We start from the raw sequence: 19207 nt of genomic DNA, 5'->3' as shown, positions 1-19207 counted from the left end.
TTTCTTGTCCCTTTTCCTTTGTTTTAGCTCTTTATTGTAAAACAGGGGCATATTAGCATACGTATCTCCATGAGTTGCTATAAAGATCAATCCCTGGTGTCTGCAAAATGCAAAACCTTTTTTATTGCTGCCAGTGTAGGAGGCAGTGATTTCTTTTGTGATTTGGAGAAGCATAGTACTGTAAGAAATTACAAAAATAGCTTTTTAATGGAGGTTTTAAAAGTACTTAGAAAAGTTTAAGTGAAACTCGACAATCTCTTTATCCATTAAAAAAAGTACTTCAAGTTCCCACTTCAAGTAATGTAAAATAACAATAAAAAGGGACCAAGAAGAGATTAGACTCATCTTACTGAGTGCTTTCTATTAAATGAAGTTTTATAATGAATTTTAATTCAAATCCATTGAAACTTTTTAATACCTCAGTTTTTAAGAAGCAACTGTATGTTTTAAGTCTGATACAATCAGCAGAATTACACCCAAGCTGGACTTGGGTTTTGGCAACAAAGAGCTTTTGGAAGTCAACCCATCCAATTTTTTTTCCTGTAGTAAGTGTGTTTGAATATACTGAATTTTCATTCTTTCTTGAGCACAATCACAAGAATGGATATCAAAAAAATGACCTTCTGGCTAGAGTATCATAAGTCTGACAGTTCCTAAGATTTCTCCATAGATGCAAGATAGATTTAGTGATATCACTTACAATTCAGGATTCCTTAATCAATTCAATTCAAGGTTCATAGTGCATTTCTTAAGAGAAGGCTTCTCCCACCATATTCCAACTAATTCATATATTATGCAGTATTGCACAGGAAAATTAACTGCACTGTAGTTACACAAGCACTTGCTTAATTGCTCTGCTGATACATTGTGGGTTGAGTAGACCTATAACAACATGGAAACAATTTTTAAGGTACTGTAGCTGTTGTGGGAATAATCTTTCATTTTTAGGCGTAATTCAACACAAAATGAATTATATTCTGGTAACTTGAGTGTTTAGGCCATTACTTTCTGGACATATTCTAAATACATTTTCTTTACAAAACAACATCAGAGATAAAGTTTCTCAGCTGAATGCCCACCCATCAAAATTATGCAATTTAAGACCAGCAATAGTGTCTTCCTTAATTTACCAGTTTCAACCCCACTCTTCTTTGTGGAGAAGAATGGACTGTGCACAACATTCTCAACATTATTTTAGGCAAGAGTGCCGTGATATGTTTTTTCATAATAAAACATCCTTATTTTCTTTTTTCCCTTTACACAGTGTCTAATAGTTCATCCCACAGATCCTGAACAAATTCAGAATTAAAGAAATGCATTGTTGTGTACCACTGCCATCTGCTGCTAATCTCTCCCTGTGGATACAGAAGGTCTTACTTCACCATATACTTAATCCAGTAAAGATTTCCAGCTGAATGTGCATGGTCAGTCCAATGCTCCTTTCATAATACTTTTTAAACCATCTCTCCCCATTTTATCATAGAGCTCCTCATTGCATATCTTAGCAGATATACTGAGGTGATTGTTTTAATTTCAGTTTCAGAAGGAAAATTATTTTCTTCCCCCAGTCAGTGAAAAAGGTTTGCGCCTGAAATCTCATCCAGAACCAGACTGTTCCAGAGAGGAAGTGTCCATCTTAGAGACTCCAACAGTTTACACATTCGCCATCTGTACTCAAAGATCTTCAGTAAGAACATGTTATTTCTAGAGTCCCACTTCTCCAGCACTTCTGACACCCACTCGTTCACACCATTTCTAAGGAGTACATCATGTCAGAATGCAGAATTGCTGCACAGTTACTTTATATGCTACTCTGACTTCGGTTTCTAAATACATGTAACCAGGATATATCAAGATCTGCTGCATAAATATCATGAAGAAGCAAATACCATTCTATGTGAAAAAGAGCAAAGGAGAGTATGATAACGAGGAAGAGAAAGTAGAGGACCCCCAGTCTCATTTATAGCTGTATGACTGATTGAAGCTACAATACAAATCAATTGGACAAGATCTGAGTTGCAGGAACACGTATCTTCTCCCTTATAGCTTGTCTTTCGAAAAAGATGGAGCCATATCTTTCTTCTACAATATTTGGAGAACAGAATATCTCTTATTAATATTTGATATGACCCTTCATGTATTTTTAGACAGGGATCCAGACTGCACAGAAAAGTGTGTACAAGGTCACAAAAATATGAGTATGAGTTCACAAGCAATGAAATTAAAAAAAAAATAGTTGGGAAAATGTCACACCTATTTGGAAGAACTCCTACTACGTTTGCTTGTTGTTGAAAGATGTCAGTTACTGCTTTGGAGAAACACTAGTAGATATTTTGGGGCCTAACTCTGGGGTTTGCAATTTTTACTCTTGAGCTCTGAGGTAGAGCTTGTTGTGGCCTTCTTCAAAAACAATCCGGAGGATTTTACTGATAGATATACTAAACACATAAAGATAGAGCCCATAAAATTATTATCAACAAAGATGCTTGCTGTAACAATGAGTTGAAGGAACTCACTGGCTGAGAAACAGGGATGAAGTAACTCCTCTGGCAATGCCTGGTCAGAATTGAAATGACAAAGTAACAGGGGAATACAAAAAAAGATCAAGCTTGAAAAGGCAGATAATTATAATCTAGAGCATATGAACAGATGGCAACACCATCAATCAATGAATAAATAATAGTGCAATCTGACTTGATGGGATGACTGGATGAGCTCAGATGACACCAGGCACACTCCACCTTATATAACTAAGTGGCAGTCATAAAGCAGAGCAGGATATGAGCACATTCGTGCCCCAGAAAGTGGAAAAAACAAAATTAGCAGGTCTCATATGACTGGATATATTTGAACTGCCACTGTGCTGATGAATTTACTTGCGGTTATCATCTGGAGACAGAACCACTAGCTACAGAATGTTTCTGCAACTGGACTGGCCCTTAACATGAGGACTGGAAACCAAAACAAGATACACAGGTGCACAAAAAGGGCAACTGGCTTTGTGCATGCTTCTCTGAATGAAAAGAAACTTGTTGCCACTAATAATGTTATTAGTCACATTTCTGTGCAACCCTGGCAAGTGAGGTGTCAGGTAACAGGTGTCATCCATTTTGCTCCTTCCAGTTCATATTTCATAGTTCAATTTCATTTCCACTACTTAGGTACAGCAGAATCGTTAGCTGTACAGCACTTCAGATGCTGCTGCAAATTCAATTACAGTTTTATTTTATAATTTGATATGTCAGTGGAATAGAAACAATCAAGAAGATTGACACTGATCATAATCTAAATTGTCATGCCCAATCCTTGACAGAAGCAAGAGTTAAAAAATGTGTCAGTCATTCAAGACCCTGACTTTCTAAACTACCTTGTAATGTGCATCAAAATGGATTCTTCACTGCTTGCAAATAAACCTCTATGCTATTCTTTGCTAAACAGAATTTCCTGGATAAAAGAATTACTTCTGAAGACTCACATAAATTTAAGAGTGAACATTTGTGGCTATTATTTTAGTTTAAAAGTTGAATACAAAATCCCAGAAACTTTATTATTTTTAATAATATGTTATGTTTTCATTCAACATAGATTTTATGCTAGTGTCCTTCCCCATACTAAAGAAAATTTCATTTGTTAGTCACATTAGTATTTTATTTTCTATGTATTTTTACTGCAATTATTTTGTGTGTCTGCTATTTTCAGCAATATGATAGTATTTGCAGCATCAATGTTGCTCACTTTGTCTGAACATGCCCTGGAAACACATACATATTATGACATTAAATAAAATAAAGAAGTAAATCAACCTAGTTTCTGCAGAATGGTAATGAACCCTTCATTACTCCAGGATGTTGACATAGACAGTTACATCTCATCAAAAGAGGACAAGAATAATACTCACTCTTAATGGACACAAGGAAAGCACTTCAAAATCATTGAACAGTTTGCTCTGCTATTCTACAAGTAAATGTTGTTTGTCCTGATCACAGAGGCAACAGTTGAAAGTAAATATATCCAAATACTTTTAAAACACTTGCCAAGAGATTACAAGCCATTAAAAATGTTTTAATGGCAAGAAGTAAACATCTATTCTTATCACAAAAATTAATACAGAAGAAAGTACACAAAGTATATTCTACAGATACTAGGTATCTACCAGACAATAACATCAAGTGATAGGTTTATTAATGTTAGTGCATGGGCTTCGTTACTTCACCCTAGACTGTACAGTGTATTAGACCATGATGCTTCTATTTTATGAAGAAACACCAGAACAGCATTTACAAGGTCCAAATGAAGCACCAACTGAAAATATATTTGGGGCAGTTGAGCACTTCTATCCTAAACTACAGCAATTAGATTGTGTCCACTCTCTGTATATCAGAGAGCAAAAAAAGCTGTTTCTCAGCAAGACTGTCAAGAGGCGCCCAGATTCAAAGAATTTTAGCAGACACATGTCCATGTGCTCAAAATTATGATTCAACAATTCCATCTAATTATGAAAGTATCAAAAACTTGTTAAGGGCCTCCCTGTTCAGCCAAAGAAATCCATTGACTACATAAGATTTCAGGAAAGAGAGGTTATGTATCTATGGCTGATGTTCTCTGAAACATGGAATCCAGGCCCATACTCAGAATATAGGTCTTAAACCAAACAGTGACATTTCTGGCTTCAGGATAACAGCAACAGCTATGTTCAAGCTCTGCTGAACCTTCTGCTATATGCAAGAACATACAAAACAAAATACTCACAGCTTAATTTTTGTTCACCTGCAAAATAATGCCAAGCCATAAGACAAAGAGGTGTTGAGGAAAAAGGACAGAGAAAAGTAATGATGAGGAAAGATGAACACAAGGAAATAAGCTCACTGTCTTTCACTGATAAGCCAGATGAAGGTGGTTCCATACTCTTTCATACATCACAGCTCCTGAGCTGTGACTTTGTCTTTCCTGCAAACAGCACTTTCAGGACCAGCCAACATTGTTAGAATACCTCTTTAACAGCAGAGGGAAAATCTGAAGCTGTGGAGCTAAGTGGCTGGCTCTATAAGCAACAGGACTGGAGATATTTCAGAACAGAATTACTGAATGAGGTCAACAAAACTCATGGATAAAGGAGATGTGTTTAAAATAGGCAAAGCTGAATTTTCTAATAGGCTTTTGAAAAATTCCTCGTCACAGGCTTCTATGGAAACTCAACATTCAGAGCTTTAGGGAAGGTCTTTATGTTGATAAATAACTGATTAAAAGACAGGGAACAGAAGGTAAGTAGGTTAGCCAGACAGCTCTAGCAATGGAGGAAGGTCATTAGCAGAGTTCCACAGGGATTTGTGCAGGGGATGCAGTTATTCATCATATTCCTAAGTAACCTGGGAAAATGGATGAGCAGTGAGGTGAGAAAGCTTTATAATGATATTAACTTATGCACAGTGAAAAGGATGATGGCTTGCTGAATGTTAAGAATTAGGAAAGGTGCTTATGGAAGAAAGTCCCTAAGCAATAAAATGGCAGATGAAATTCTTTGTAGTTGAATGCAAAGTGGTGCACAGAGAGCAAAACAATTCTAAGATCAAGAGTCATTATATACACAAAATTGCATGCATTTCAAGAGAGCATGAGAAGACCCTACCACATACCATTGGCTTGGTTTTACTCTCCTGGTTGGCTTCTGCTTATAGTCACACTTTGAGGTAGGATACTAGTCTGGATGGATTTTTGGTCTGACCAGGTGGAGAAACTGGGCTTTTTTTCAGATGTAGCCTGAGTTCTAGTGTGGTGCATGTGACAGAAAACATTCTGGTTTAGGACTCTACAGATTTACTGTGTGCTTGCATGGCAGTAACCATCAACTTAAACCTGTCAGCTATTGATATAAATAGCATTTAGAATTCCATGGAAGGTTTTAGCCCTTTAGAGTATTCTTTACAAACCAACCACAGGCCCCTTTACGGGCTACACTTGGGCTGCCTGGGTAAGACATGTTAATCACATAGAACGGGAAAACACAGAAAGTTTCTTCACCAGAGGATGAAGACAAAAAAGTTTAGCAGAGAAACATGAATGAAAAAAAAACATGGACAAAATCTCTTTCTTTCACAATTAGCAAAGCCAGAACACAAAATGGTCTGAGGTTTTCCCCTGGAATTATAGGGCTGAAAAACTGGAGCTTTTATAGCTAATGCTGAAAATCTCAGAGAACAGAAAACCCTTCTGTATAAGGTCAGATAAGCTTTATCAAAGGGAGCAGCATTCCAGAATTTCAGCATTCCAGCATTTCAGAATGTCACCTAATGGAGTGACTCTTTTCACTAAAAGACTTCACAGAAGGCCAGGCAACTTGTGTATATGGGAGTCATTATCCAGTTCCACTAATGAGGAGAGGGAGGTGTAGATTCAGTACTAACCTTTTGAAATCCCAATACTATGTCCTGACAAGAAGTCTTAGGTATAAGGTCTCTACCTCCATATCCATCTGTCCAAGTGGATACGATGTGTCTACGTCAGTACTGGATCAGTGGAACCATAGTGATCTATCACTCTGCCATCCAGACTATGCTGGAAGTACTACTTCCCAACTTCCTACTAATTCATCTGCTAAGATGATGAAAGAGAAATAGTCCTGGAAGTCTTCATCGTCCCACACAAGGGAGAAGTCAAACTGAAATCAAGCAAAGGTGTCAAAAAGAACAGTCAGGAATTGCTACAATGATTCAGTTCACACTCATTGTGTCAAGTACTCTGATAAAGCACAGTGATAAAAAAATTCCTGGCTTGTCTTATTAAAAAGAATATGCTGGTACATATGTGGCAAACCCTAGTTTGATGAATAATATACTAAACCATCCCTTGAGTTTATCATTGTTTCTGATAATAAGGGCAGGCAGGGTCTCTGCTGCTCAGTGCTCTCTCAAATGTTCCCAGTTCTCTCTAGCAACTAACATGGGAAAAGAGAATCTCAACTAAATTACCATTCAGAAAGAAGGTAAATAGGAATAGGATCTCTTGTCAGGAGGATCAGCCTGGTATATTCATAGAGATCAGTACCAGACACTGGCTGAAGATAACAGCTTCAGCTTCTGATAATCCTAGCAAGCAAGGTCTAAGAAAGATACAACAAACTTCTAAACTACTGTTTTGACTCTTACACACGTATGTAGGGTTTGTAGTTAGCAATATGTCTTTAATGCAAATGGCAATGGCAGTTGGTAAGCAAAGCTCTCCATGTGGTATAAGTATAGTTCACAGCTCAGGGCCAATCTTTGTAGAGTCCAAAAAGCAATCATCAAAAGGGAACAACATTTTTTACAGTCTGAAAGCCAACACTACTCTGCTCTCTGTGTCAATCTTGAGTGCCACTCACTCCTGTAGGTATCCTCTGAGCGTGCCTTACCACACGTGCTCAGGACTGTGTCCCTCACAAAAACACAGCTGCAGCAGGTTGCTTGTCTTCACAGAGAGGCCACTCCAATCATGAGAGATTCTGCCCTCGAATCAGCTCCTTCCTCAGCCTGCTTGCATTCTCCCAGAAGGCAGCCATAATTGCTAGTTTATAGGCCTGTCTGGGTGGAATCCAGCCTTTTATTCCAAGGTGTCCTACTGTGCAAAACTCTGTGGTGTCTGCCTCAAAACCATTCTCCATGAGGACAATTCACTTTTTATGGGAGCAGGAGGGCATGTCAAAGCAGGTGCAAGATTGCAAGATATACTTCCATGGCTTCAAAGAGGGAAAAGTGCCTAGAGACAGCCAGTTTACTGAACCTATTCCCTTCTTCACAGACTTTAGAACATCTAACACCTATTACAGATTTCAGCAAAGATGTTTATTAGTAGCAGATGCTTCTGTCCAGAAGGACAAAGGTGAAGCTTCTGTACACCCGAAGCATGGCCCCATTCTCATTACACACAATGGAAATAATATCACTGATTTTATTAGAAATTGAGTCAGATCCTGTCACCAAACTAGTCAGTGAGATAGGAAGTGTTGAGGAGAAAGACTTCTGCTTTTTCAATCCAAAACAATCAGCAATCCAAAATATACTTTCCCATTTCAATCACTTTCCTGATTTAATAAGCACCTCCTCACGGTCTTAGGGTAATATATTGTTTATTGATTACTCATTTTTCAATTTAATCCCTTCTGTTTTATTTTTACTTATTCCCAAAGTTTCCAATTAAATAGGGAATAAGATCCTAATTCCCACAGTTCAAACACAGTGAAGTGAAGGCTACATCTTCGTTTTTATCTTCTGCCTTGAAGTCTATGGATGGATGGTTTCTTTAAAAAAACTTATTAAACATTAGAAAATATAAATAGTGCTGTGAATGGGAAGATGTGCAAACGTTTCTTTACATGTTTGTTTTTTCTTTTCTGTTTCGAATTGGGATGGCGAAACTTCACAAAATATAATACTGCAGAAGACTCATATCACTTTGACATCAATTCCATGCTGGGCTTTATATGCAGAAAGTCAAGCAAATTCAAAGATAAATAACACAACAATTTCTGTTCATATAGCATAAGACAGATTGCTTAAGTCAGATGCCGTGGGAGATGATTTGCACCAATGCACATGCCCATGCACCAGCATGCATGCCCAATCTCCTCTCTTACTAATACCTCTCTACCTGACATTGTAGAACATCATTTGATGTTCTCAGGCTCAGCTGCCCTTGAACACTGTCATTTCCATTGCCTGGTTGATATACTTTGCCTACAGATTTGCATTGCAGAAGCAATATTGATGCCTTTTCCTGGTCTTAAAATCAAGAATCAAACACAGTTAGAAGGGAAAAAGGGGTTTTACCTTGGTATTTATTTTAAGGATCCTTAGGTGCACATGTCCAGGTCAAATGCACCAAAATGCACACTGCAATGCCCACCTCTAAAAGATCTGGTATAACATTATAGGTCTTACTAATTAGCATATCTATCAAAGATTCCCCAATGAGAGGCTCGAGTGAGCCCCCCCTCCCCAAGGAGCCTTCCCCTGGATGGCTCTATCTTAGTTTACAGAATGTGTTCTGGAGAGGACCTTGGGGTCTGGGGCTTTCTGATCCCTAACTACGAAGCTTCTAAGATGTTTAGACTCCTAGCTTGACAAATAAGTCTAAGAATGTAGGCAAAAAACCACTAAGAATGTAAAAGTTATAAAAAGGTATATAAAAGGGGTATAAAAGGAAAGGCAAAAAATCACCATGGCATCAATATCACTATTCACTTTTGCTCTGAAGATCTAAACATGAATCACTACACCTCTTAATTCTCCTCATGCAATCAAAGCATGTCCTAAAATACACTGACCCTCCAATTCCATGTTCTCTACTCTTCCTGAAAGCTAACAGAACCAGACTAACTTAAACAGTCTCCTCTAATCAAACCACCTCTGTAGTTTCTCCTAGTCTCTCTCCCCTTCTTCAGTGATAACTTCATCTGCCACTGGAGTTTGCTGTAACAAAATCCAATTGTGCCTCCACTGCTGAAGAGACCAGAAAGGGCTTTGAGTACACAGAAAAAAATTGGGATTCTCATGCCTCTTGAATCAACCATTTCATGCTTTATACAGTGTTGCACATAATGGTTTTTTTTGTGGAAAAGAGGGACTGAAAAAACCCCACATTACCTAGTGCAGTATAACTTGTGTGCAATCTATCACTGGAGCTCTAAGTCACATATGTATATGTACATGATCTCTCTCAATTCAGCTTAGCTTATGCATCATCTCTTCTTCAATAGGGGAATAAAGATGTGGAAGCCCATGAAAAAAAAGCAAGCTAAAGGTATTCAGAAGTACCCATGACTTTTATTACCAATTCAGAAGAAGTCCACATTAATTGTCAACATTAGTCAAGGCACCAATTCTGCGATGTCCTTACTGTAAAGCATATATAAATTATTTTCTCTGTGCTTGCTTTTCATGGCCACCATTTCACAGAGTACAGTTTGTCTTGGACAAACCACTGACACATACTGAACAACATCCTGAAAAGTTCCTTGATGGTTTTTTTTCCCCCCTTCTGTCTGTCGTACAGTATGTTCCAAATATGGAGGGTAGAAGACATTGTTAAAATATAATTGTTAAAAATTTTAGCTACACTAATTATAAAAACCTAATCTTAAAAAATTATTAAATTCACTTTTTATCACTTTGTGTTTAAGTAATGCCTTTTCTGCACAATTAAAATACTCACATGCTTTATTTTGCTCCCAAAAATTAACTGTAATTTTCTGGTTCTCTTTTACTAAGCTGATCTTTGGCTTGCACATATCTCAGAAGAAAGCCTTTGTAGCAAGTATAATCCAAGTGAAAATTTAATTTTTCCAAGTCCTAAATTAGACACAAACTTAATCAGGTAGTTTCACATCAGACTATCTTCAAATGCTGGCACGTAACTGGCTTGCTTTCCCTCATCTCCATTGCTCTCTATCACATCTTTCAGTTTAATTTTTCTTCTCTTTTTAATTCTTTTCATCAGACTTATTTATTTTTAGCTGTTAGTCACTGTTTCACGGGATGGCAAATTGTGATGCTAATTGATAGCAAAGAAGGGCCACCATGCAGAATTCAATGGCAAATTCCCACTCACAGAAAAAAAAAATCACTCTGATACATTTTAACTGAAGCTCTTCTGGACAGTCAGCTAATTACATACCTGCCATTATGCATTTGTTAACTTTTTACTTTTCTGGGGTGAAACACTTAAGAGAAATTGAGTTTTCTCTCTTCTCCTCTCCTCTTTCTCTTGAAAGCAACAAACATATTCCTTTCCTTTTAAAATGCAATTACGTTTCTTACCATCCATGCTGTGACAAAATCTCCCATCCAAGTCCCAACTGCAGCTACCTTCATAAAATTTTCATTCCTGATGCCCATGAAGTCTGTTATAATGTATGCACTGTGGAAACAAGAACACAAACGTAAGATATACATATTTGCTGAATGTAGTTACAAAGAACTTGCATTAGTGACAAAAATTATTATTATCTGTGAAAGATTTCCCATTTCTTTCATAATAACCTTTTGTGCTAGATCTGAGTCTTGACATAGAACTGAACTCATATAGGTCGATTCCAATTAGAAATGCAATGTGAACCTGATTTTGAAGTCCATGTGTCTTTTGAAGGTGCTAAAATAACAGTTGGCAAAGACTTTAGGATTATGTAAAGCTTCTGGAAGTAGAAAATGTTTTACAGTTTTTATCTTCTTCCTTTATACAAATAGAATTGCAACATTCTTGGAATCGGTGACTTTGCAAAATCCTCATGAAGAAAAATGAAAATCTTTAAGGTATCTTTTAAAAGATAATTGAGCTGCTTAACTTTTCACTCTATCAGTTATACAACCACATTTTTTAACACATCAGTACAAGCAATTTTTGCAAAATTTCAGTGAGATGTCACTGTTTCTAGATTCTTACAATTTATTTTCACAGACATATTTTACTTAAATCCAAAAGAAGCATTTCCATCCTGCTTAAATGATGCAACAGATAGGATTTACAACTTCATATGATAATTTGACTTCTAACTTCAAGTTCACCAAGATGCTATAAGGACAATTAAGAAGGTAAAGTTACTTGCTCCAGATTAAAACCTTTCTGAAAAAACCCCATACCTTTTAATATACTGATATCCTTTTCTAAAAGACTTTTATAGTGGTCAACAAGAGGTGACTTGTAGAGGGATTCCTTATGGAACAGGGGCATATGATACCCCTGGAAGGATTGGACAACCCAGGGGTGCTGAGGGAAAGCCCCTGAACAGGTCCCTGGCTGCAGGCAGGCCTGGAAAGCACCCGCCTGCAGGCAGCCCTGAGAGTCCTTGGCAAGGTATACACTGGTCAGGTCCCTCACTGATTAGAGGCCATCTAGAGGGACTGGGTGTGAATCTTTGCAAAGTAGATCTAAGCTTGCAGAGTTGAACAGTAAAGGGAGAACGATGCTTCAATCGTATCAGTGTACGTGTCGTTTATCCGGCCAGCTCTCCGGACTCGGCCCCTGACAGTGACTCTCCTCAAGAGCTAATAATGATGATAATGAATATGAACGGCAAATGTATTTTAACTTTACAAGTGATATCTTTGTTTTCAAGACACCTATAAACACTGCTTATGTAATGTTATGCCTATTTAAGAGTGCACACAAGTGACATAGTTATTTGTAAAAGTGTCCTTGAACATTGTGCTATCCATTATTCAAATCTTACCATTACTACATACCAAATATTGCAATGTCTAGGAGCTAACAGACCCTATCTCTGCAACTGGATCAGTGCAAACTGATCCCACTTTCTGGGCCTGTTCTTTTAAAATCTAAATAACTGATCAGTGTGGAAGGTCTTGCTAGCACAAATCCATGCACAACATGGCATAATTTCTTAGACACAATTTAATATATTGTAGAGTAGAAATACTATCGTCATCGAATACTTTCATGACACATGAAAAATGTCCTACAGTAACAGCCATTTTCACTATACACATTATGACCTTTCAGCTGGTATGTCACTAATAAAAATGCCATCTTTTTTTTTTTTTTTCTGCAGAACAGCACATAAATGCTGGCTCTGATTTTCTGCTGGAAATAAAAAAAAAATTAAAAAAAAAAAAAAGAGAAAAAAAATTTCCAAGCCTCCAAAGTATTTTTAATAACATTCCATGGAGTTAATAAGATCATCAGTATCCTAAATTCACCATGTTATAAATAAGGGTGTAAGAACCCAAGAACAGTTACATCCAGTCAGCCTGAAGTCTCCCTTTTGCAATGCTCTGTCTCCAAGAGAGGGCAATAGCAGTAACAAAGGAAGACTGAGATCAGGCAAGAACAACCCTCTCAGATATATTCTCCCAGATGCTTTCTAACTGGAAAATATTTGGAATTCCTTTTCTCCTGCATCTTGAGCATGACATTCTTGTAACATCTGTGAAGGCAGAAAATCATCAAGTCTGCACTCCTTCAGTCTTATTCACAAAGAAGGCACAGCAATAAGTGTCATTTTTAAGGAATGGCCCTCAAATGCAAAGCACATCTTAGTCTTCTCCACCAGTGGGAGACACATACAAAACCCCAGGGTTCTCACCTTTTCTTATATGCACTACACAGTCTCATATGCATTATACATGATTACAGGTGTACAGTAAGCAAACACTTGCATAACACCCCCAGAAAATGGGCCACTTGGGTGATTTCTATAGCCCTGTCATATAGAGCAGGCCTGCCAAAGCCACCACTGGCAGGCTGCTGGACACAGGGAGGGCTAACCAAAAAGGGTGAGAGGTCACTGATGCCTGAATATGGGTGTTATCTAGTAGAAGAGAAATCAAACCAGATATAAGCAATTCTTTTTAAATGAAATTGAAATTCTCAGTGTAACCACTTGTTTTTATGAATGTTAGAAGTATCAGAAGGCTTATAATAAGGTTGAAGGATCCAGATAAAATACTTAAATACACAGAAAGGCCTTGAAAGTATCACATCTTCCCAAGGGTTTTTTTTTTTGTCATTTCAAATATGAAAGCACCAAAGAAGCCTGTATAAATTGTGCATTCCAATCTGCAAGTAATTAATGTCTGAATTCAATATGCAAATTGAAAAACCTTCAGTTAGTGTCAAAATAGCATATTATTATAAAGAAACTGTTAGGAATATAATCTGTGCATGTTTTAAGTGCCTTTACTGATTAAAATACAGCTACAACTTCTTATGAACAGGAAGAATATTTTTAACATTGTTGTCTTATTAGAAATAGCAATAAAATACATTACTATTTCATTAACTGTTAGCATTACACCCTGTGTCTTTTATTATCTCTGCAGTATTTTTTTTATTTCAAAACACAAAGAGAAACTGACTGTTTTAAAATAGGGATTTGGGCCTGCTAAAACTGAATTTTTTTTTTTAAAAAAAAAACCTAATCCTCCAGTTTTCATTTTCAGGTTTTAGTTTAAATAGAAATGAGAACACTTGACATTTTCAAAAAAGCCACACTTTCTGATGATGTTATCAGGATATATATTATAACAGTACTGAAAGTAAAGTTAATTCTATTGTGGAAAATCCTCACATTTTTCTACCTTTAGCTAGTGATTAGAGTAGTTTTCTTTAATTGTTAAGTCTGCTTCCTGTCTAGGACCCATGTCTGCACCTTGCAGGAGGACTAAGACCTGCTGGGTTCCAGTTAACTGTCATGGTCAGCCCAGATTTTCTATAGCTTGTCAAAAGGCTTCTGTTTGCTTCACCATATGTGTATTCTGCAGTAAGGCACAAGCATATTGCATGAGCAGCATAATCTAAGGAAACACAGAGTGAAAAACACAGCAGTTACAGCTCAGAGTAAAAATGCTCTTCTGAAACAGACAGGATAAGTGGAAACAATTGGAGGCTGAGGAGCCAATACTTGTGAATAATATAGATAAAGGACAAATTTGTGACTGGGAGGTGGGAGCCGTTCACAGTAAGACTGGAAGCTGTAGCTCCAGGGAAAGTGCTCTTAGCAGGCCAAAGTTTAGGGAAGGTAGACCAACATTTTAACAGAATAGGACAAAACAGAGGAACCAAAAGACAAAGGAGACTTGACACAGTTCTAAAAAAGATTAAAAATAATAAAATCACAAGTAAGAGTCTACATCCATGTTGACGCAAAAAGTATGTTAATAACCATGAGTCAGAAAAAGACATATGAGCCCAATGTATTTGAACAGTTTCTGGAGTTAGCAGCAGTGTGCACAGAATGGATAAAGAGGGAGACAGCAACACTAGCCTGGAGATTTTGTTCAAAGGAAGGTATCAGAGCATTTTTGCAAAGAAGGATGACACTTTACCAGCTGCTAAAATGACTAACAGTCTGAAAGCAAATGGAAGGTTTTAAATTTTACATTGGATAAAGATGCACAAGTCACTGGAGTGCTATCAACACTGTTCCAAGCACTGGAAAAACTCAGCACTGACTCAGTGCTGTGACCATGTTTTCTTGACCATCACAGGACCTAAGAATGGGCTATAGCTTGAATAGAGACACTTATATTTAAGTGTAGACCAGGAAGTCAAACTCTCAATGGAGCTTAGTCAGACTGGGTCAAGGATTTACTTGCCTTACATTACTGCTTGATGGCTAGCGTGTCAAAAAAAACCCGTGTTCACATATCAAAAGGCATTTTTAAACCAATGTGACTAAGTAATTCCCAGTGATGTGACATAACTTGGTCTCCAGATCCAAAGAGATCTGGATCTCTTGTAAGGCCTGTGACATATCTGACAACCCAGACATATCTGAACTGAACCCTGGGTGTCCAGGGACAGCAATGAGAGCACAGACACTTTGGGGAGGTTTTAGTAGCCTTTTAAAGCAATTTTAGCAACCTTGATGCATCTTAACTAAGCTTCAGCTGGTTCTTTATACACTCTAGAGTACTGAAGGCAGTGGGCTGGCACATAGCATGCAGTGCATATTCTGTACAGAGCCAACAAGAACTGCACCCACAGAGTGGCAACATAATGCTCTTTAAAAAGGAGGGGATGCCTAAATATCTTTTATGTTGAGTAACAAAATGTCTGTACATGTTCTGCAGTCTGATATGCACTTTTCTGAGGTGGTTTTATCTGGCCTTCCCCCTAAATAGCTGATTATCTGTATGGAACTCATCTTCCTTGGTGTATCTGACAAGGTGAAATGCTTTGACATTGGCAAACAAGTGACAGCATGGGAGTTCACACAGGCTGCAAAGAAGTATGTGTTTAGATGTGGCACCACAAGCTTCCATTACTCTTAATTTAGAAGAGGCAAAGAATGTCAGAATAACTGAAAACATACATAAAAGACTGCAGATACAGTTCCTGATCTGTATTTGTCACTCTAAAATGACAGAATGACAAATGAGACACTTGGTAGCACTTCACTCAGTTGAAAAGCTATTCTTCTAATGTTAGGAATTGAAGTCAGAGCCATGGGGAACTGGAAGGTGCCCAGAGACAGCAAGACCTGCTGTCTTATAAACTGGCACATCATAATGAGGATGGCATAATGCATAGCTATCAGCAAACATATAGAGAGCACAGCAGCAATTCATCCAGTCCCTAACCACCCCCAGTGCACGCTTTGGAGAGACAGAGGAAACTTCTCCTATGACACCAAAACAGAGAGAATTAAGAGGCACTGAACCAGGGATTTTGCTTGACAAGACATCAAAGAGGTAACAGCCACAAGAGGCTCAGCAGGCTAATCTCCAAGACACAAAAATCTGAGAAGCAAAATCAGCTTGGCTATAACGAGGCAGATCCATGGCACAGTGCAGAACACCTGAGAGTGATGGACAGATGCTGTAACTGAGCATCAGTCTGGTAACTTATTTATACATGTTTTTTTAAAATCAGGCAGCAGAACTGTAATTCTGTGGACCTCTGCTCACCAGTCTACAGGCCCGAGGGCTGTGTAACTTACTCTGGGGACTTTGTAGAGCTCCCAAGCCATTAGAAGTTCTGCTGCTAGGATACACAGGAGCTGCTCACTGTCCACAGGAACAGACCATTTAGTTTCTAGCTTTGCAAGCCTGCCTTTAAGACAAGGTCCATTGAAAAATGCAGCAATTGCAATTCTGTCTGTTAATGTAGAAGAGGTATATGCATGTTACTTAAATGGCAGGGTACACATGAGATCCAGTCCCTATTCCAAGGGGCACTGGTTTAGTGCCCTTCAAAATTAGAGAATTGCACCTCACTGTCCTTCTCAATATGAAAAGGTGATGACACAAGAGGACGAGAAATATGTTTCAGACTCTCTTAGGTGAGGTGAAACTGAAGTTGTATATTCCATATTTTGTAAGTATCATCTTTCACATATAAGAAATATATTCCCTTTCCTTCACTTTTAGCATGGATGCCAGTGGTCAGTTTTTGATTAGATCATAACTACAGTCCTAATTAAGGTGCCTAAGCAAACTGGGACAGGATTTTGAACATATTTTTTGTCCTCAATGTAGCTTTTTCTATTGCTATTTGTAGTATTTTCCTGTGTGGGTTTTTGTGGCTCTTACTCCAACAAACCAAGCATAAAGCACTTGATGCCCAGTAGAATCTGGACCTCTCTTTAGAGATCAGGTGGCATTCATACAGATTAAATTTTGCCTAATGATGTTAATTGCCCTAGGTGTTTCCATGACCAATGGATTCCACAGCAATTCAAAGCAGGATGCTAATTTAGATGATTTTCTTGTATGCCATAGTGATATCATGTATGAAAATGGCCAACAGCTTACATATAACAGAGCTGCAAAATGTAATTCAGTGACAGGCTTACTGCCAGAGGCTGTGAGAGTCTGCATCTCTACTGGGAAATCTTAGGGATCTGCAAATTCAAAAGTGTTAAGGACCTCCATTATGGGAGAAACGCAGCCTGCCCGGGTAAAGGTAAACTTTGGTGAGTGCTGGCACATACTTCCAGTGAGTTAAAATGACAGGATTTGCTACACCTACATTTTTGTCTGTCAAACCCTAAATGACAAATAAAATTGGAGACAATGAACAGACAAGCCAGGAATTGAATCCAGATTTCTTCCCTCAGATGAGCACCTTTCTCCATCATTACATAAGTGCTGTAGTGAAAATTACATACTAACCCTACAGATTCCACTACAAGGAAATTATGATGGACAGGATGGTCTGGGGAAAATCATAAAAGGTACTTGACAAAAGAATTAAACAAACTGATTTTTCAAATTCATTATGTCCATGAGATCTCTTTCACAAATTTTCCAGGATTTTTGCTGTTTGTGTGCAATGTGTATCATAAAAATAAATATTCTGTTGAGTCAGATAGATGAACAACAAAGGCTGCATAGTGCATTTAGCATTTTTCTGCTGCAAATATAGGCAACAATACTCAGCCAAGGATAGGTTGCAGAAACATTTCTAATTCCACTGTGCTAACAGGTGAATGCTCACCCATACACACACAGCACAGCCTTATCTGTCCCCACCACACACTCACACAAGCACTGCAGCTGTTTATATGTAGTTGTTTATGCTTCCATTTCAACTCTGTGACTGCTGCATAAGTTGTTTTTACTGAAGCAATCACACACAGGGTTGCCTCTTACATGCCACTTTGACAGTGCAGGAGAGGATTAAGGTATTTTCTTACTGCTAAGTGAATTTCTTGTTGAAAATTATTTTAGTGGATAATGAAACAAGTTAGGAGAACTGTGACAAGTTAAGAGAATCATGTCATTTTTTAGCATTTCTTTTAATAGACTAGTAAAAAGTGCCAAAATGCTAGATAAAACAGATGCCCAGGGACACAAATAAGACAAGTGGCCTTGGCCAGACCAAATTTGAGGGTTTAAGGGGGATCTTGACTCATCATACAGTAACATGCTCTGCAGGCATAAAAGTTTGCAATCTCAGCCCTTGCCATATGAATCCTGAGAAGGACAATGAGTGCTAATTTTCAACAAGAATGCTAAACAGCAACCTAAATCGGACATGTGTACATTGAAGAGAACTGTATGCTCAGAGTTACTAGAATTTAGAAAAATGTTGTAAACAGTTTTTTTGGTGGTGGGGGAGTTACATTTGTTAAATGTTGTAGATATGCTTATCTTAAAATACAGCTAATTTGTTTGGTGTGTGATATTTCAGAAATAACTACTAAAATTTGGAAATAACAGGTTTGGAAATAGCACTAACATTTGAAAATAACAACAGAAACTAAAGAATGTATCAGGTAATGTATTTATAAAGGTGTAGCTAGATAAGTAATTTAGAAAAAGAGATGCAGTGAAACATTCTCTTTTAAAAAAATAAATAATGCTTTGTTTTTAAACTTGGTGAGATACAGGTAAAAATGGATTTGAGTAGTGCTGCTTCTGGCTCTTCAGAAAGGGACATGGCTTGCACATGTCCATGCCTATTTTCGACATTTTAGTATGGCTAAGGAGGGACAAGGACAGATGTGTAGCAATATTCTCAGAATTGGCAGCTCAAAGACAAAAAATTATTCACATTTAAAAAAAAAAAGAACTGTTCATGTCATCAACAAAATACAAACAAAATTAAATAGAATACAAAAGCTGGAACTCTATCATTCTAACCAAGTGCTTTTATAACTTTAAATCTTCAGTGAATTTCAGGAAAAGTTCATAATTTTTATCTGTTTCAGCTGTAGGGATGACAGAGAAGCTTAAATGCATTATTACAATGCCGAATAAACAAGTAACTGCAG

General features: G+C 37.6%; 1 protein-coding gene across 8 annotated transcripts in view; it reads right to left on the bottom strand.

Annotated features, from left to right (window-relative positions):
* Positions 1–19207, bottom strand: part of TMEM117 (transmembrane protein 117) — a 193789-nt gene that overhangs the window by 102816 nt on the left and 71766 nt on the right. For all 8 annotated transcript variants that reach the window (XM_068997868.1, XM_068997861.1, XM_068997837.1 and 5 more), the window contains one exon: positions 10791–10890. In XM_068997868.1, coding sequence (XP_068853969.1) covers positions 10791–10890 — 100 coding nt within the window. The remainder of the gene's footprint in view (positions 1–10790; positions 10891–19207) is intronic.

The sequence above is a fragment of the Aphelocoma coerulescens genome, chromosome 1A (genome assembly GCF_041296385.1).
Source record: "Aphelocoma coerulescens isolate FSJ_1873_10779 chromosome 1A, UR_Acoe_1.0, whole genome shotgun sequence".
Classification (NCBI taxonomy): domain Eukaryota; kingdom Metazoa; phylum Chordata; class Aves; order Passeriformes; family Corvidae; genus Aphelocoma; species Aphelocoma coerulescens.
Note: the sequence above shows the minus strand (reverse complement) of the source record. Positions and strands in the feature narration are given on the sequence as shown.